General features: G+C 41.4%; 1 protein-coding gene across 7 annotated transcripts in view; it reads left to right on the top strand.

Annotated features, from left to right (window-relative positions):
• Nucleotides 1-20,854, top strand: part of REPS2 (RALBP1 associated Eps domain containing 2) — a 223,933-nt gene that overhangs the window by 58,977 nt on the left and 144,102 nt on the right. For 6 of the 7 annotated variants that reach the window (XM_012532959.3, XM_033427890.2, XM_033427889.2 and 3 more), the window contains exons 2-3: nt 7,796-7,919; nt 19,042-19,190. In XM_012532959.3, the coding sequence (XP_012388413.2) occupies nt 7,796-7,919; nt 19,042-19,190 (273 nt within the window). The remainder of the gene's footprint in view (nt 1-7,795; nt 7,920-19,041; nt 19,191-20,854) is intronic. The other variant, XM_033427892.2, reaches the window with a different exon arrangement.

The raw sequence follows: 20,854 nt of genomic DNA on the forward strand, positions 1-20,854 counted from the left end.
GGGGCTGAGGGTCAGGGGAAGGGGCTGAGGGCCAGGGCAGAGCATGGTGTAGTCTGATCCTCATTCTCTGACCCTGCCTGGTCCCTCCTAGCTGACTGAGCAGGGAGGGGACAGAGCAGCTAATACGCTGTTATATTCCTGCAGGAGCTCTTCAGCCTCTATGGTGTGAGATGACTAAAGCCCATTTAGCAGTCACTTGTAAAAGTAATTACAAGATGAGAGAAAGAAGAGCATTCTGGGACTATGGGCTGTGAAAGCCAATTAATTCAACAAACATTCGTTGAGCAACCGACTATGTAGTAAGCATCGTAAAGTATTAGTCCTGGGGGATACAAATGATAAAGATATACTCTTGCCTTGTGCTGGGCACTTGAGGGGTATGGGAAAGAGATGCGGTACAGGGGAGACAATGACCAGAATAGTGATTTTGCTCTATTAAAAGGCTAGTGATGTGACAGAAAAGTAGTGAAAAGGACTATGGGAATACAGAATGGAATTGACTGTGGTTTCAAAGATAAGGTTGGTCTTGAGGTGATTTGAAGAAAGAGTCTGGTGGGTAAAGATGTGGGGAAGGGGGACTTTCCTGGTGGTCCAGTGGGTAAGACTCTGCACTCCCAATGGAGGGGGCCTGGGTTTGATCCTTGGTCGGGGAACTAGATCCCACATGCATGCCGCAACTAAGAGTCTGCATGCTGCAACTAAGAAGTCCGCATGCCACAACTCAGAAGTCCACATGCCGCAACGGACATCACATGTGCCGCAACTAAGACCCAGCGCAGCCAGAAGGAAGGAAGAAAGGGAGGGAGGAAAGAAAAGAAAGAAAGGAAAGAAACATTTAAAAACAAACAAACAAAAAAGAAGTGGGGAGACATCCAGCTTCCAGGTGAGAGACATGCCAGGTGCTGAGAGGCCTGCATGGCTGTCCTGTGTTGAGAGGCCGGTTGGCATCTGGAGTGGCTGAAGCCTTGGATGCAGGAAGGGGAGGAGACAAGCTTGTTGGCAAGGTAGTTTGGGCCAGACGAGAGGCCTCAAAACCATGCTCAGGGCTCTGGGTTTTACAAGAAAGGGCACGAGGAGCCCCGGAAGCCTGCTTGAGTTGGGGGGGGCGGTCTTGTTTTAATAAGATATCTTGGAGGGAATGTGGAGTATGGTGTGTGAGGTCTCAGGAGTCTGGGGGCCGGACTTGAAGGAGTAGGTTTGTGAGCAGAGACTATGAACTTGGGGAGCTGTGGTGGAGGGAGAATAGAAAATAGGGGTCCACTAATGTTCTTGGAGAATTCTTCCAACCCCTCACGCCAGGACGTTGAATTTTTAAATCTCTCTGAGGAAGTCTTTAAAAATACTTGAAGGAGGAAGCTTATTCAAACCTTTGAACAGTTTTGAAAATTTATTACATTTCAGCTCGGAAGGAAAGTATTATTTCAGGCAAACTGGAACGGGTGTGGACTGATTACTCAGCACAGCCACTTAATCTTTCAGAATTAGGTAGGAGGGAAGCTATTTTAGTGGCCTTCCATCTTCTTCCAGAACTTGGTCCAGGTTCCTCCCAAATGGTCAGTGAATTTTTCTGATGCGTGTCCAGCACCCCGACAGTTGAGCGTACATCTGTAGGCTGTGAGGAAGTTGATTTCATCCATTCCTTTTTTTTTTTCATCCCATCTCTTGCCTTCCACCTGAGAAAACAAACATGAGTCCATAGGTTCTTGTTATGTGTTAGAACTTTGCACAATGTGTAACCTAAGATGGGTCCAGCTGAGAGGGTTGCAGGTTTGGAGTTTAGACTAAAGAAGAGGAGTGGAGTCTTTTCATTTTTTCTTTATTTTGAGAAAATCTTGGCAACTGGGACTGTTTGAAGGAGCAGTTACATAAAATATCTCCTGCTAGTTGAGTATCTGGGATAAAGCACCACAATTTTTTCTTTAGATTGCATTAAAACGTTTCTACCCACAATTTAGAACTTTTCCACGGAGAATTTAGATTTAGAACATTTTGAACCTCAATAAAGAAAAAAAACTTACAGAATTAACCTGCAGTTTGGACTGAGAAGTCTCAAGCTTACGAGATTCCATATGTAAGTTCCAAAGGCCTATAATTTATCATCCTTGCGGCTTGACTATTTCAGAAAGTTCTTGGCATGTCTCATGGAGGTTTGGTGTACAAAGAGCAAGAAGAGTGGCCTATGGGCTTACCTCACTTATGTGTGTATATTCTACATTGGCTACAAAGCAGTGATTCTACTGGTATATGGGAGCAAAGGACAGATTCCAAGGTAAATGAGGCGGTTTACTAATGCCAGATTTGGGTGTTAGTCTTGAAGTACCACAGTGAATATTTTAGCAGCAATTTCAGTTACCTTTAGTTAAGAGCTTTTCTAGTTCTATGTGATAGTTGTGGTAAAGGAAGGTTACCTTGATAATAAATTAACACTGACTGAAATATAGTTGTTAAGTTGTTCACATGGCAAGGATTACAGTTTCTTAATATTAGGAATTACTCTGCAAGACACCTATATTGATGATGTTAGTTTTTTTCCATGTATAGGCAATCCTGTATCCGAAGATGTGTAATTTATTTATTCACAGTAAGGAATGTATTATAAAACTCAATTACTTGAGCTTCCCTGGTGGCACAGTGGTTAAGAATCCGCCTGCCAATGCAGGGGACACGGGTTCGAGCCCTGGCCCGGGAAGATCCCACATGCCACGGAGCAACTAAGCCTGTGTGCCACAACTACTGAGCCTGCGCTCTAGAGCCCGCAGGCCACAACTACTGAAGCCTGCGGACGTAGAGCCTGTGCTGCGCAACAAGAGAAGCGATGACAGTGAGAACCCCGCGCACTGCAACGAAGAGTAGCCCCCGCTCGCGGCTACTAGAGAAAGCCCGCACACAGCAACAAAGACCCAATGCAGCCAGAAAAACAAACAAACAAACAAACAAACAACTCAGTTACTTTTTATTTGTGAGGGTTGCTTCATTCACTTGATGGAGAATTTTTTGGACTATATCCTGTATGCCTATCCTTGCGCTAGGAGATAAATAGAAATTAACCATTGCCCTTGGAGAGAAGACATTTTAATGGGAGGCAGAGATAAACAGATAATTATAATATTTGATAAGTGCTGAAATAGACATTAAAAAGCTTGAATATGGAGAATTTCTAAATGTATACAAACATACACAGTAGGAGGATGAGCCCTCACAAACCCGTCACCCAACTTCAGGCATTTTCAACTCTTGGTAATGCTTGTTTCACCCATACTCTCCAGTTACTCCCTTTCCTCCTTTTATTTTGGAGCAAATCCAAGACAGTAAGGTATCATGTGATAGACATTTATAGACATTTGAATAGTCAGAGAGTACACTGGGAAAAGAGACTATACCTGGTGACTTAAGAAGGAGCTACAGAGCAGTAACATTTGAGTTTAATCTAGTGGGGAGTGAGGATGTTCTAGGTCGAGGTGAATGGGATGGAACCCGACAATTATTGAACACCGTTAAGCATCATATCAGGTTCATTTAGTACATTATTTAATTTTTTCCCTCATAGTCTTATGGGAGAGACAATATCTCTATTTTATCAATATATACGAGGAAACTAGATTTCAGCCTGACCAACCTTGACTTCAAGGCTGTTTAGTTTCCCATCTTCTGCACCGTGTACCTTAGGCACAGAAATGTAGAAGGTCAGGATGTGCTTGGGAAAGCAGGAGAAGCTGAATGCAGCTACAGAATTGTGTGCATGTGTGTGTCCAGAGATGAAACTAGAGAAGCTGCTCAGGGCCAGGTTGTGAAGGAAGTTTAATGCTGCACTAAGAAGATAGGATTTTGTCCTGAGGTGGTGGGGATCCAGGCTGAGATGCCTTTAAGCATGAGAACAGTATTGTTAGCTTTTAAAAGGCAGATATGCAGGCACTATGGAGGATGAACTGGAGTTGGAAGATGAGCTGAGGAGAGACTGGTTCGAGAAAATTATTTGTTCAACCACTATTTATTAAGCATAATCAACGTGGCAGGGAAAGGAACTGGTGAGCAAGACACACATCTCCCTATTTCATGGAGCTTAGCCTAGTAGAGAATCAGTTACATGCAAATGGCCTATTGTGATGTGATTTTATAATAAGAAATATATATTTGGTCTTCAACCCAGTTCCTGGCACAGAGCTTCAAAAACCCTTGGGATTTCCTGTGATAAGAGCAATAAAAGTGTCTTTTATGTTAACGAGGTGACTTTTGGAAAAGTCCCTAGGTAACAAGGTTGGAAGCTGCTTCCAGGGAACCAGATGGCTAGAGGGTTGGAACTTTCAGTACTCCCCCGCAATCCCCACCGAAACTGGAAACCATACAGATGTCCAGTGGCAGGGGATAAATAATACTGAGTGACAACAAAAATGAGTGCACCACAGTTTCACTCAACAACTTGGAAGAATGTCACAAACAAGTTTAGAAACAAGCAAGACTAATCTGTAGTATTAGAAGTTAGGAAAATGACGGGTGGGTAGTGACTGAAAGGAGCTTCGAAGGGGGGCTTCTAGAGGCTTGTAAGTTTGGATTTCTTTCATTTTTTTAAAAAAATTATTTATTTGGCTGCGCCGGGTCCTAGCTGGGGCATGCGGGATCTTCGTTGAGGCACGTGGGATCTAGTTCCCTGACCTGGGATTAAACCCAGGCCCGCTGCATTGGGAGCGTGGAGTCTTAACCACTGGACCACCAGCGGAGTCCCTGTTTCTTGATCTGGGTGCTCGTTATGTAGTTGTATTCAATTTGTGAAAACGCATCTAACTACATACTATACACTTATTTGTATGCTTTTCTGTTTGTATATTATGCTTTTCTATAGGAATATACTTCAATAAAAAGCTAAATATATAAATTATTGGAAAAAAGTTTAAGTTTCAAGAGCAACATTTCTTCTAGAAACAAATTCTGATAATAAGTATTGATGCCTCCTTGTACACCTGAGGAAAACTGACACACTATTATATGAAAGTCACACTTTAAAAGAGAAACCTGTCCCTGTACAGTAATTTGTGTGAATTCTATTAAAAAATAAAATATGTCACGATGGCCAGGTGAGATATTAGGAAGGATTAAGGCAAGGCAAAGGAGAAGATAGCCTTGATTTGGCAGATGGTTCTGTGATAGATGTGAATGTGGTTAGCATCGAAGATAAGTTTCTGATTTGGGATATGGAATTGTTGATGCCAGCAACTGAGGCGAGGGCTGCTGGAAGATCTGTAGGTTCAAGGATATGTGGGGAAGGGCAAATGAGTAGGGCTTATTTAATTTATGTTATGTCTGAGATGGCTTAGGGTATCCACGTAGAGTTGTCCAGTAGGGTTTTGGAAAAGTGCATGAAGTATCTGAGTTGTTAGGTTTGGAGAGAGCGGTTTGGTGATCATTAGCATTTGGATTGTCACCCATGCCTGGGCCACACCACTGACCAATTAAAGCAGAATCTTTGGGGGTGGAGGCTAGGTCTCTATTTTTCAAAAGCTCCTCGGCTTATTCTAATATGCAGCTAGAATGGGAACAAAATAAACAAGTAGACCAAAAAATTAGACAATGGCATGTTTATTGAATGGACACTATTGTGGGCACTACTACTTTAGCCTTCATGAGGTAAGTACCTGTTTACACTTAAGCGGAGACTGAGGCACGAGAGATAAGTAACTTGCCTTAGGTTATACAGGTAGCCGGTTGGTGCTAGGGCCAGGATTCACACCTAAGTCATTTACTCCAAGAACTGTTCTCTTTACCATAACACCCTATTGCTTCTCCACTCAAGAATGAATCCGGGAGGGTTGAGACTTTGGAATGACAGTGTGAGAAACTCAGCAGATCCTCTTTCCAGTGAAAGAGCCTCTTAACTGGTAAAAATTGTAAAGGATAATCATTTAAAGTCTCTGGAAATTGACCTGAAGACATACAGCAAACGTAGAAACATTTATTCAAGAAAATCTCCTAAATCTTAGTAAGAACAGTGAGCCAGCAGCCTTTGAGCCACGACCTCTTCCTCTCCCCACCCCCACCAGTTCCACATGGTGGAGGCTCTGTTTTCCGTGGGTCTAGCCGAGAAGACAGGACTCACTCCCCCCAACCCCAGCTCATAGTCTAGGGCTAGGAGAGGTGGACTGTGGGCTACTGGAAGTACCAGAAGTACCAACAGGAGAAAGAGAGAGAGGGCCAGAAAAATATTTGAAGAAATAATAGTGAAAAACTACCCGAGTTTGATGACAAACAGTAGTCTTCACATCCAAGAAGCCCAGCTCTGTCCTGACTCCTTCTGTGGCTGCCAGTCTCGCTGTGACTGCAGGCAGGGGATGCCTGCAATACAGTGAAAATACCTGGAATGCGGGTGGGAGGGAATGGAAGTAAGGCCACTTAAAATGCCACAAAGCTTGCTGTTTTTCCTGAGATTCAGCTGTTTTTCTTGAATAAACACTCCCCGCATTGCTGCAGACTTTTGGTTAATTTCCAGAGTTGTGTCCATTTTTGTTGGTTTCTCATTGCTCTGATGGAGGAGAGAATTTTTGGAGACCCTTATTCTGCTATTTTTTGTTGACATCCCAGTTGAATTTTAATAGGAATTTTCTTCAGATTACTTAGTGTCTGTTTATAGTTTGTTCTGAAAGTGTTTGTTAGGTTAATTATTGGAAGTCTAAAACTCTATCCATAGGACCAACTAAGAATAATAATAAAAAATGCACAGTGTATCTTTATAGCAGAATATTATGCAGTTGTTAAAGTGGTAATTTTAACTGCGCGCTAGAGAAAAATATTCAGGGGATGATGCTAAATGAAAAGCAAGTTGCAAAATAGTATGTGGTATTCTATTTTCATAAAGTTTGAATAAGCAACAAGAAAAACAGGTGTGTGCTATATATATATGCTGAGAACATTTCTAGGAGAAATGTATAGTGTTTTCCTTTGGGGCACCAAAGGGAGTGGGGGTGCTTGTTACTTCTTCACCCCCACTTACTATTATTTGAACTTTTGAGTATCTGTTACTTTGAAGTAACTTTAAAGAAGTCATTGAAGGGACTTCCCTGGTGGTGCGGTGGTTAAGAATCCGCCTGCCAATGCAGGGGACATGGGTTCAAGCCCTGATGCCACATGCTGCGGAGCAACTAAGCCCATGCACCACAACTACTGAGCCTGTGCTCTAGAGCCTGTGAGCCACAACTACTGAAGCCCATGCGCCTAGAGCCCGTGCTCCGCAACGAGAAGCCACCGCCAGGAGAAGACCGCGCACCGCAACGAAGAGTAGCCCCCACTCACTGCAACTAGAGAAAGCCCACGCGTAGCAACGAAGACCCAACGCAGCCAAAAAAAAAAATAATAATAAAATTTAAAAAATAATTAAAAAAAATAACTCACTTTTAATTTCGATCAACTAGGATAATCCACAAGTAGTGATTATGACTAATCTGTTCTCTCTTCACCCCGGTGACTTTCTAGACTTTAGACTTTGTATGTTACAATCCACCCCCTGAAAAAGTCACTCTTTTGTAAGAAGCTTAACAGCCATTCTTTGTCACCTTTATTTTTATCTTTGAAAGAGGAGGAATAACCACCCAGTCCTGAAACATCACGCGTAGGTAGAATTGAATTATCCAAATTGAAAACCTCCCTGCAAACTGGAGGAAAAAGAATCCAACCAGCGTGTACCCATAGGTTCTCCAGGGACTTTTTGGTTAGTTACCCCATGAAATCCTTGAGATTTCATAATCTATTTTGTCTCATTTTGCTGTTATGAAATGGAGTTTTCAGCATCCCTTCTCTTGTCTGTTTTCAGATCACAGAACTCTGTGGTGCCAAGCGGGTTGGTTATTTTGGTCCAACACAGTTTTACGTTGCCCTGAAATTAATTGCTGCAGCACAGTCTGGCCTCCCCGTGCGGATAGAGAGTATTAAATGTGGTAAGTATCTCCCATTGATACATTTTATTATCCATGACAGGTTTCCTGTTTATGATAACCATTTTTAGTGGGTTTAAGGCCTGTTCTATAAGCATTTGTGGAATTTTTCCTTTCTTCTTCCAACTCTTCTTTAAAGTAAAATAAAACTTACCAGGTATCTTAGTGGTTTTTTTTCTTTTTTAATGAGAAAAAAATTCAGAGTGACCTGAGATTAGTTCCTTTTAACTCACTTGCAGTTAAAAATAGATTTCGTTCTTTAGCCGGCAAAGATTGGGATGGGGATTCTAGAGCCTGTGGCAAAATAATAAGACCGTTTAATTTTCCACTCGAGGAATCTATAATGTCGTTTAAGGCTCTATTAGGGCTGAGTAACTAGGAGAATTTGAGTGGAACTGCCCCTTCTGTCTCTCTTCTTTCCCTGCCAGGCACGTCGGGTATGATCATCTTTTAATCTCCCAATTCCCAAAGCACTATTTTCATGATTGTTAAGTACTCGGGGGCTACCAAGATTTTTGCAGAATGAATTTATCTTCTCAAAGTTTTGATTTACCATTTTCTTACCTTGCTATCCCTGCCCCCAACCCAGGACATACTTGAGCACTTAAACCAAGAGTAAAGCCCCAAACTCTTAGCATCATTTGCACTTCTTCAGTACTGGTTTTACCACGCTGTTTAAAGAAGGTGGTTATTCAGTGGATGTGCTGAGGTCCTTTTTTAGTTCACTCTGATATGAATTACTTTCCTGTGGCCACACAGCTATGCAGGAACTTTGTCCTTTTCCTCATTTTGAGATAAAAATGACTCCGCTGTTCCTACCTGTTCTGTGAAGTCCCTGGTGGACCTCGACGTGGGTTGAGGATTTATGGTTAGTCCGTGACAACCTTGTAGGACCGCTGCAAATAGCAGAGAAGATTCTGATAGCTTGACTATGGGAAATGAAAGCTTTTTACACTAACCATCAGGAGGCCGCAATCATCCTGCTAACCTTTATTAAAGGCTTAGTGGGTGTCAGACACCATCTCATTTAGTCCTCATGACATCTACCTACATTAGATAATTGTGTCAGTTTCCATTGCCTTCGATAAGCTGTGATAACAAGTACCATTGAAATCTCAGTGCCTAATGGAATAAAGGCTCGCTTCCTGCTTTGCGGTGGGTCAGGCTGAGTAACTTGCCTAAGGATTGTAAGGTTCTAACCAGCTCTAGCCAGGAGCTCAGCCTCCAGTTCCCGTGCTCTTCATTGCTGTGCAGAGTAGCCTCTTCTTGATGATTCTTTCTGTTTAGTAAGGTGCTGACTCTAATCTGTAATCCTGGATGTTTTCCGAATGGGAAAAAAAATCTGACCCCCAAAGCATCCCTCAGTATTAGAAAATTTGGTTCCCAAATAGGTTTCATGATGAAGTATTATTTCAGTGGCCGGTTTGGTGTCTAATGGTCACTGCTATCATTCACTTGCTGTGATTAGTTCAAAGTTACAGCTCACTGAATTTCGATTTGTGGTAGGCAGTGATAGTTTCCATTCCATTGTAAATGGTCATTAAGCTTTATTGTAGTATCCCCCAACTTCATCTTCTGGAAGAGTTAAGAGCTGCTTTATTGTATAAAAGAATAAACTTCTGACACCTTTGTTGCTTATATTTGGTTAGACTGAAGTCTTTTACCTGATTTGTGCTCAGATCTACAGCTTAATTTCCTGGGGGGATGGGGTGGAAGGGATGGACTAAGTTATCACTTGTGTAAAGGATTAACCCTTTTCCCAAATACAAGGCTTTCTCCATTGTATTTTATAAATCCTGATGCTGCCTTTTACCTCTGAGGGTTTAAGTATAGTCAGAGTTAATTCTGAATTTCCTTCCTTCATTTAAAGATTTATTAAATGACAGTTATTTGTAGTCAGCATATGTTGAGTAAGGATGAGGGCAAGACAGGGCCAAACTTTGAGCTGCTACTTAGCATTTTCCGATTTGTTGCTTGAAATCCATTAGCTTAATGTTTGATGACACAAACCTTGAAGGCCAAAGAGAATGCTCTCTGAGAACCTAATCTGAAAGGCTGCTACCTTTAAAAGGCCCTGTCACACCCAAGGAGTTGTGAGTCTACCCTTCCTTCTGTAAGAGTCATACCCTTATTTCATGAATGACATGTGCCTGTGTGTATGTTAACCTCTAACCCCTAGCCATTCCCATTTTGCTGAATACCCCTACCATATGCAGTTGCTTAAGCCAGGAACTTAGAAGCCATTCTTTTTTTTTTTGATATTTATTTTTTCTTATTTTATGGCTGCACTGCACAGCATGTGGGTAGAAGCCCTTCTTGATTCCCCCCTTTCCCTCATTTACAATATAATCCATCAAAATCCACTGCCCATTCCCTCCATCTCTCTGCTTCTGCTGGACCAGGCCACCTGCAGCCACACCTGAGCACCACGATGATTTTGTCATTGGTTTCTTGGCCTTCTCTATTCTCTACGCCAGTCTCTTTTCCCACACAGCGGTAAGAGTGGTCTTTTCAAAATAGCCACCAGATCATTTTATCCAGCTTCTTGAAACCCTCCCAGTGGTTGCTTGTTGTACATAGTGCTAAGTTCGGAGTCCCTACACTGATCTGTAAGGCCCTGCATAACCTAGTCTCTGCCTACTTCTCCATCCTCATCTCAAACCTCTTCTTCTTGCTTGCAGTCTGTCCCCCAGCCTCACTGGCCTTCTAGCCATTTCTGGGCCACCTCTTTTCCTGTTGTAGGAAAGACCATATGTTATGTCGAGGTGTTGGGTTGCTAGCGGTCTGTTCTTCCCCCTCTCCTTCCCATGCTGGCTCCTCCTCCTTATTCTTCAGGATTCCGAGGCCGCCCCCACCATCCTTTCTAAAGTATGTCCTGTCAAATTAATTCATCAACAAAGGAACCAGCATGTAGTAAAGCTGGTTCAAGAAAGTCAGAAGTATTTATAGTCATGGAAAGAAAGAATGCTGGAATAAGATTGCTAAATTACATATAAAATTGATTAATGCCCTACAGTGCAATAAAACTGTAACTGGGTTATTGTACTCTTTTCTAAGATAAAATTCATTTGCATTGCTGTCAGACAAGAAGTATTTGTTAGCTAACAGTTTTCTACAAGTTAATATCTACACTTTCAGAATTGTAAAATGCCTAATCAAGAGTAAATAGTAACTTAAAAAGCACACATCCCTAGGGAATGAGGTACTCCTTGGATGGGCCCATTAGATAATGCTAGGTAATGTGGCAGGCCCCTCCCTACTTTATTCTCTCTCACCGCCGGCTCCTTCATAGCACTTTTATCAGAGTTTGTAAATACTCCTTTACAGGTTTGACAAGTTTTTTGTCTGTCTTCCTTAGCAGTCTGCAAGTCCAAGGGGAAAGGAGGAGCTTCTGGTAATCCCTGCACTGAGGGGCCTTGTGGGTACTCAGAGCATGTTTGATGAATGAATGAATGACTGAATGAATGAAGACATAAATGCCTGTGCATGGGGAGCGAGTCTTAATCAGCTGTCACTCTTTAAACTCAAACATTTGGAATTCAGGTTCACCTGGAACTGCTGAGGGATGCCTACAGAAGTCATCTTTCTCAGGCTTTGGTTCCCACCCTCGTCTGCCCTTGAGAATCGTCTGGGTAACTTTTTTTTTTTTTTTGCGGTACGTGGGCCTCTCACTGTTGTGGCCTCTCCTGTTGCGGAGCACAGGCTCCGGACGCACAGGCTCAGCGGCCATGGCTCACGGGCCCAGCCGCTCCGCGGCATGTGGGATCTTCCCGGACCGGGGCACGAACCCGCGTCCCCTGCATCGGCAGGCGGACTCTCAACCACTGCGCCACCAGGGAAGCCCCATCTGGGTAACTTTAAATGCAATATAAAAAATACGAGTACCTGGGGCCACCTGCAGAAATTATCATTAAATTAGCCTGGGGTGTGGCCTGAGTGAGGGGGGTTTTCAGAGCTCCCCAGGTGATTCTTCTGTGGAGCCAGGGTTCAGAGTGACATCTGAAGACAGCTGGGTGGAGTATTTTCAGGAGCTTTGCTTAAGCTCTGAGTACAGATTTGGTCACATCAGGGCCTGAACTGGGGGTAGACAAGAGGCGCCCAGGGTGTATAACTCCCTGCGCTCGCTCCCCGGGCCCTGCAAGTGCTGACACTGCCTTTCCACGGCCCTGAGAGGGCTGGCCCCAGGCTTCTCTCTGGCCTCACCCTAGTGGGAGCTGGGGCGACACGTTTGGTGAAAGCTGACTTAGAAGGACGGACGGCGGGTGTGAAGTTCAGGGCCAGCAGAGAATTCCTGCAGAGGAAACCACGTGCGAACATTTGCCCTGGGAGCTCCTGTACCTTCCTCCTTTCCGAAGACAGGCCAAGAGTGGGTGTGAGGACCGAGGGAAGGTGTAGCGGGGTCAAGAGTAGGGTTTTGAAGCTTTTTGGTGCCATGGGCCCCTTTGGCAGTGTGAAGCTTCTGGACCCCTTCTTGGGGTAATGTTTTTGTTTTTTTTAAAGAAGTTTTTATTGGAGTATAGTTGCTTTACAATGTTGTGTTCTGCTGTACAGCAAAGTGCATCAGGTATATGTATACATATATCCCCTCATTTTTGGATTTCCTTCCCATTTAGGTCACCACAGAGCAGTGAGTAGAGTTCTCTGTGCTATACAGCAGGTTCTCATTAGTTCTCTATTTTATACATAGTACTGTATCTATGTCACTCCCAATCCACCAGTTTGTACCCCCCCAACTTCCCCCCTTGGTAGCCATACGTTTTTTTCTCTACATCTGTGTCTCTGTTTTGGAGTAATATTTTAAATGCGTACAACGATGTGGGATTATAAAGGAAACCAATTAAAACTGACCCTTGAACAACTGGAGGGTTAATCCATGTATAATTTATAGTCAGCCCTCCATATCCGCGGTTCCTCCACATCCATGGACCCAGCCAGCCGCAGACCGTGTAGTTCTGTAGTATTTACTCTTGAAAAATATCCGCGTGTAAGTGGACTCACAGTGTTCAAAGCTGTGTTGTTCAAGGGTCAACTGTATTTTGAAATTAAAACTGAGATATTTAAAAAAGTTGTTATATAGCAGTATTACATGCTTCTTTATTAATGTATTAAATAAAAGATCTGTGATCCAAATAACTAGCGTACTTTCAGAGTAGTGATGAACATAAACAGTACTTCAGGATGTCCACAGCAACTGTAATGTGATATAAAAATATCTGATTTCGGCAGGTGACAAAGTTGCAAGCACTGCTGACGATATTACAGCAGTTGATTGCTTACATTCATAATTGAAAGAAATGCTAACTATGGTTAGGGTAGGGAGAATAAAGATGTAATTTACTTTCTTATCCAACATGACAGACCCCTTGATTTTTTCCCACAGCTCCTTTAAAGGGGAGTCTCTGAACCCCAGTAGTGCAATAATGTGATTCATGTGGTTTCTAGGGCTGTGTTCCTCATTCCTGACCTGGTGGTAGTCTGGCACAGTCTGCAGGGAAAGGAGAAAGAATTAGGACAAAGGATTGAGTTATTTATAAAAGGAAATGTGTTCAATTTTAAGATGGTTTTTTTGGTTTCCTTTTGTTAAATGTGCTCTTTTATGAAATTGATAATGGATAACTGTAACTTACCATCACCCCTCCAAAAAATTATAAGATCAGCCTTCCCACAGCAGCCTTTACCTGCTCATCTAGCTATCTAGCTTCCCATTTCCAAATTAGCAACAAATTTTTCCAAATTAACAGGTGGATAGCACAGATAGGCGATTATAAGGCTTTGATCAACCCAGGTTTGGGTTAGTAAGACCAACCTGATGTTTTTCCCAAGTAACTTAAGGAAAATGTGTGGGTTCGGCTTCACTTTGGAATTACTGAACATCGTTGTCATTAATTTTTGTTAACCTATAAGTAACTGGTATAAATGGATGGGCGACGAAAAGTAGTGGGAAGAGAAGGGAGCCCCAGGAGGCCAGGAGTGTTGTTAAGACTGTAGCTCTGCCGCCATTTTGCTGCATGAGTAAGACAAGACCCACCCTCCCCTTCTTGGGCTTAGTTCCTCACCTGTAAGATGTGGATACTTCCAGTAGATTTTCTCTAGACCATTTCCCCCTCTGACACGCCACAGTTTCAGCCTGAATGTTCAAACCTGCAATACAAAGACTATTTTAATTTTCAGGATGACAGTGTAGCCTAGTGGCTAAGAGTGTAGGCCCTAGCAGTAGACTACCTGATTTTGAATCCCTGCTCCATCACTCTTTATTTGTGTACCCTCAGGCAAGTTTCTTAATCTCTTTGAGCTTAAATGGCTCACCTGGAGAAGGGGTATACCAATAGTAGCTGCCTTGTAGTTTTTTGGCCAACCATCTAAACTGTGCTGTCTCATGTGGTAGTCACTAGCCACGTGCGGCTGGCTATTGAGCATTAAAAATGTGTGTAGTGCGAGTGAGGAATTGAATTTTTAATTAAATTAATAATTAATTTAAATTATTTAAAATTTAAAAGTCAATTAATGTAAAATATTTTTCCATGAAATGCAACTGTATTGTTTTAGTAAGACTACATTTTACTTGAACCACTGTATTGTGTAAGACAGGGGTCAGCAAACTTTTCCTGTAAAGGGCTAGGTAGTGGATATTTTAGGCTTTGTGAGCCATATGGCCTTTGTTGCAAATATCCAACTCTGCCCCAGAACTGTGAAAGCAGAAGTGGACAATATGTAAACAAAAGAGTGTGGCTGTGTTCCAGTGAAACTATTTATGGACATTGAAATTTGTATTTCATAATTTTCACGTCCTGAAATATTTTTCTTTTGATGTTTTCCAAACATTCAAAAATGTAAAACCCATTCTTTTTTTTTTTTAATTTATTTATTTATTTGGCCATGTTGGGTCTTTGTTTCTGTGCGTGGGCTTTCTCTAGTTGCGGCGAGCGGGGGCCACTCTTCATCACGGTGCGTGGGCCTCTCACTATCACGGCCTCTCTTGTTGCGGAGCACAGGCTCCGGATGCGCAGGCTCAGCGGCCACGGCTCATGGGCCCAGCCGCTCCGCGGCATGTGGGATCTTCCCAGACCAGGGCTCAAACCCATGTCCCCTGCATTGGCAGGCGGATTCTCAACCACTGCGCCACCAGGGAAGCCCAAACCCATTCTTTTTTTAATGGTAATACTATTTTTTAAAACTGAAGTATACCTTGATGTACAATATTATATAAGTTACAGGTATACGGTATAGTGAGTCACAATTTTTTAAGGTTATACTCCATTTGTAGTTATTATAAAACATTGGCTATATTCCCTCTGTTGTACAATACATCCTTATAGCTTATTTTGTACATAATAATAGGCAGCAGGTTGAATGTGGTCCATAGGTATATCCCCAAGATAAATGAATTCATGTCTGTCAAAAACCATTTATAAGAATGTTCACAGCAGCTATATTCCTAATGGCTCCAAACTGGAAACAACCCAAATGTTCATCACAGGAGACTGGATTTAAAAAATTTCAATGTATTCATAAAAATAGATTATTCCATAGCAATGAAAAAGAATGAACTATGTCTTTGGATGATTATGTGGTGCATTGGATGATTATCACAGACAAAGTGTTGGTCAGAGAAGGTGGTCACAAAGATTAATATTGTATGATTCCATTATGTGAAGTTCTATAATGGCAAAGGTAATCTGTGGATTTAGAAATTAGAATAGGTTGCTAAGTGGGACAAGGCGAGGGGATTAACTAGAAAGGGATATGAAAGCAAATTCTATATGATGGAAATGTATCTTAATTTGGGTGTTTGCTATGAGCTTATACATACATTTGTTAAAAGTCTTCAAGTGGTACACTTAAGCTTTATATAAATCATCCCTCCATACAAAATACTCCTTACGTAATTTAAGAAGAAATCAGTTAGTTGTTAACATTTAACATTATAGTATTTCTTAGTCAAATCCAGATTTCTGGCCATAATGGTCCACATTCCTTCATAGCAACCATCAGCCAAACTGTGCTGTTCCAGTAGGGTAGCCAGTAGCCACACTACTGCGGCGCCTGAGTGCCTGAGATGTGGTGTATCTGAATTGAGGTCTGTGGTACAGGTAAGTACACATGGGGGTTTGAAGCATTAGTCTGAAAAAAGAATGTAAAATATTATATTAATTTTTATCTTGATCACATGCTGTAATCTATAACATTGGGTTAAAATACACTAAATTAATTTCACCTGTATCTTTTGTGCTTTTTTCAATGTTAAAAATTTTAATTGTGACAAAATATATAGAACATAAAATTTACCATCTTCACCATTTTTAAGTGTACAGTTCAGTAGTGTTTAGTATATTCACGTTGTTGTGCGACCAATCTCCCCACCTTGCAAAATGGAAACTCCGCCCCCGTTAAACAACTCTTCACTCCCCTTCACCCCCGGCCCCTGGCACCCACCATTCTACTTTCTGTTTTTATGAGTTTGACGATTGATCCCTCATGTAAGTGAAACGATGTAGTATTTGTATTTTTGTCACTGGCTTCTTTACTTAACATTTTTTTTTGGTAATGTAGCTACTACACAATTTACAATGATATATGTGGCTGACATTATATTTCCAGTGGACAGCGTTGGAGGACACTGCACAGCAGCTGCCACTTTGTAATTTGCCATTTGTTACTGCATTTATGCTGCTTATGTTTCTTCTAATGAATTGAAGAGATTGAAGTATTTCTTATATTCATGACTCCATCAAACGTGGGAAAACAAAGGATTTTTTCCCTTAGAGGGTCACATGTTTAAAAAAGGAGAGGCATAGTTCTCTTTGTGGAAGGGAAAAATAGTCATTTCTATTTAATATACAAAGCATTTCTGTGTTCAAAGAATACAACGTAAGATGCCATTGTGAAACAAATGATTGCTGTGCTCATGGTGTCCTTGGCCCTTATCAGTATTTCATTTGAACTCTTGATGTGTTTCTTGGTGTTAATTCAGTTTGGGAGAAAAGATTCTAAACAACTACTACAAATAAATCTTCTCCTGTGATTACTTGACATAAATCACTGGATAGCAGGTACTTTATTGATTAATTTTCTAATAAAGTTGCACTGTTACATTTGGTGTACACATGACTAGGAAACAACATTTAGACTGAACATCGACAAACTAGAGTTTTACTTTTCACTTTTTAAAAGCTTGCAGCATTAAAAAAAAAAAAAGCTTGCAGCAGCTTAAGAAAAATAGCACCTTCATTAACCTTTTCAATGATAGGGATATCATTATATATGGTTACAATTCTGTTAAGTGAGAGTTGCTTACAACCTTGTAAACAAAGAAAGTACGAGGGAAATTCAGCTGTATTTTGTCTTTTGCTACCGGCGGGGGGAGGGAGGTTCTTTCCCAGGTGAACAATTTTGGAGAAATGCCATAGCCAGGGAAGGAGAGCGTGTGACGTGACGGTGTCCTAAAGGACAGCTGGGGGCTCTAGTGTAATAGTTGATATTCATCAGCCGGGTTTGTGTTCCATTGCTCCCAGAGTTATCTGTTGAACACCAGTGAAACGCTGGTCAGGGAGCTTAAAAATGCCAAGCATTTACTTCTTTTCTCCCTCAAATAGGGCTTGGAAGTAGCATCATCCTCTCATGGGCAGATTAGAGTGCAAGTTATTTTATGTGATCTCGTTCCATGTGTTTTAGATCCTTTTTGCAGACTGAGTTGAAACAAATACCTTTCTGAGAAGAGAACCATAGGATTAGCTGATATTTGATTTACTAAGAATCTAGACTTTCTTTTTTCTTGCCTTTTTTCTTTTGAAGTCCATTCCTGCCTTGAGTGTTGGAGAGCTGCCATGGTTAGGGAAGAGTAAAACATTAAAAATGGTGGCCATCCTGTCTTTAGAGGAAAGTCTTGGTTTAATTTTCCAGATTGGTTATTCTATTTATGTCTCTTGGGCCCTTGGCTGATTGATCATGCAGGGATTTGTCATATTGCCTACTTCTTTAAATCAAATGTGGACATAGCAACTAAAAATAAACATGATGTGGATATTAGAGAACCAGGGGCCTTCTTTGCCTGGGGAGCTGGGATACTGCTTGCTGTTGCTAAGAGGTTTTCTGGCTTTAGCACAGCTTCAATCATTGGAAGTGCAGCTGTGTTTTATGGAAGAGGGAGCTAAGGGAAGGCAGAGGCACACTGATGAGTATTATCCCGAACAATGGATCCAGATGCAAATCATTATGCCTAATCCAGAATATTATACCCATTTTTGGCATTCTTGTGCTGTGTTGTGTGTGATTTGCTGTGCTGAGAACTCGAAGTGTGCCAAAGTATCATTTCTGTTTTCAGAATAGTTTTGTTAGAAATTTGAAAGCTAAGTAAATATACCAGACAGTTGGGTTTCAGCTCTTTGTGGCATAGAGTGTAGCTAATGGTTTTGACAGTAGAATCTGACTGAACGTTGGACTGATTGCTCTAACTTTATACCATTTTCCTTATTCCATTATGAAAAGACAACTGGAGATTGAGTGTGAAAATTGTTTAAGCAGTGACATAAGGTGAGAAAGTGTTGTATGCAGTAGGTTTGTCCTGGGAATGAGGGGCCTTTCTGTAGGTCAGCAGCACTGGCTGGTGAAGAGCCAGCTCTGCCACAGATGAGCTGTGTCTTCTTAGCTCCTTCTGCTCTGTTTCCACATCTATAAAAGGAGGCTAATGATCATCTTACTGTAGTGAGTTGTGAGGATTAAATGAGTTAATATTTGTAGATCTTAATACAGTGTCTGGCGTATAATAAGCACTATATAAGTTCTGCCTGCTACTGTTTGTCACTTGATACTGAGTTCTACGATGTCACGTCCTTTTTCTTGGTGCCGAACTGAAGGCTGAAGTGGGAGATCTGTCCAAAACCTGAATTTGTTCTGAGATGATTCAACAGCATTTAAAAACGTTGAGCCAGGATACCATGTTAAACTGTAGCATTTTTCTATTATGACATTATTATAGGAGTCCTTATTGTGTTGAAATCAAATTTAATCTATATTTAGTGTTCTGGAATTTTTCCTCAAAAGTGACTCATCTTTTGGCCATTGAGTTCCCTTTTTTGCAGTTTTCAAATAAAGTCTCACTTGAGCTTCTCTGATTCTGCTCCTAAAGAACTGCCGCTGCCTCGCTTTATGATGTCAAAAACTGATGCTGAGATCCGGTTTGGGAACATGGCTGAGCTGCATGGAACTAAAGTTCAGATTCCATATTTAATCACAGAAAAAAATACCTTCAAAAGAATGGATGATGAGGATAAACAGGTAAATAGTCTGATCAGGCATGTCTGTTTGCTTTTGACCATGAATCCTCACAGAGCAGTGCCTCTTAGCTGCTGTCAAGCTTCCAGTGAATTGCACCATCTGGGTTACAATTATAGACTTGGAAATGAGCCAGTAAAGTTTCCTTGTAGCAAGGAGAAGAGGCTGATGCATAGAAATTACCATTACCATGAGCCACCTATGGGCCATTTAGAGCTTACTTTAATGTAGAATTGGGTCTCAAGTAAGGCTACTGATTTAACACACTTATTTGATGTCTCTAATCACCATTTCCAAATGGGTTCTTCGAAATGTAACTTCTAGGAGTGTTTAATAAGTCCTTTCTTCCAAAAAAACCTGGAGAAAAGGTTTCTCTGGTTAAATATGTTTGGAGAATGCTGCTTCATGGACTATTCTCGGGGGAAAGGCTAAATACTCAGTCTTAGACGTTCACAGTGCACATTAGCACAGTAAAAGCCCTGAGAAGTCCTGCAATAAAGAGACATGGAGATCGGCATGTACTAAACTCCTTTCACCAGGGAATCCCTTCTTGGGGAGCATGTTTGGAGTGCCGTGTTGGGAAATGCTGCCATTACCTGTGTAGCCGGAAGAAGAATAGGGTGGATGGGCGTTTAAAATTAGACCACTATTTGCAATAGTCAGATAGTGACTGGTAGAGACCAAAGTGTAAATTCCAGATGAGTGAGCCTATCAAGAAGAGGTAAAATAGACTTACACATTAGTGAACCCTCAGGGCATCAGGGTACATCCCATACTTCCAATGAAGATAAGATACTGAATTATGCAGAAAAGTCAAATTATATTCAATTATAGTATCTTCCATAAGGAAGAGAAATCTGTTATGTTTAGGAAGACCAATCAAAATGTTTTCAAATGCAAGACAATTAAAGGATTAAGTTGGAAAACTAATGTATATGGCTCACCCTGATAATGCTGGATATTTGAGGTATCGTTGCAGAAGTTTCATATTTAAGTTAGGTGTAGCATGTTCTGTTGCTTTCATAATTCTCATATGTTTAAACTAGTTCTTCAGGGATTGATTGATTGATTGATTTTATTTTATTTTTTTTAGGGATTTAGATAAAAAGGTGTACAGGCGCATACCTTGGAGGTAGTGCGGGTTCCATTCCAGACCGCCACAATAAAGCGAGTCACACGACTTTTTGGTTTCCCAGTGCATACAGAAGTTACATTTACACTATACTGTAGTCTACTAAGTGTGCAAGAGCATTAGGGCTAAAAAAACCCCCAATGTATATACCTTAATTAAAAAAATACTTTATTGCTAAAAACTGCTGTCATCTTAGCAATTAGTAGTAGCATCAAAGATTACTGATCACAGATTACCTTAAAAATACAATAGTAATGAAAAAGTTTGAAATATTTGTAAGAATTACCAAAATGTGACACAGGGACGTGAAGTGAGCAAATGCTTTTGGAAAAATGGCGCCAATAGACTTGCTCGATGCAGCGTTGCCACAAACCTTCAATTTGTTAAAAAAAAAAAAAGAGTAATATCTGTGAAGTGCAATAAAATGAGGTAGGCCTGTATCAGAATCTTCAGCCAATACTCTTTGGCATGTTTGCCCACCAGCATTTGGAGAGGAATGAGGGTCCACTATCCCAGGATGGTTGGATGCCCTGGG

This window comes from Orcinus orca, chromosome X, assembly GCF_937001465.1.
Source record: "Orcinus orca chromosome X, mOrcOrc1.1, whole genome shotgun sequence".
Classification (NCBI taxonomy): Eukaryota; Metazoa; Chordata; class Mammalia; order Artiodactyla; family Delphinidae; genus Orcinus; species Orcinus orca.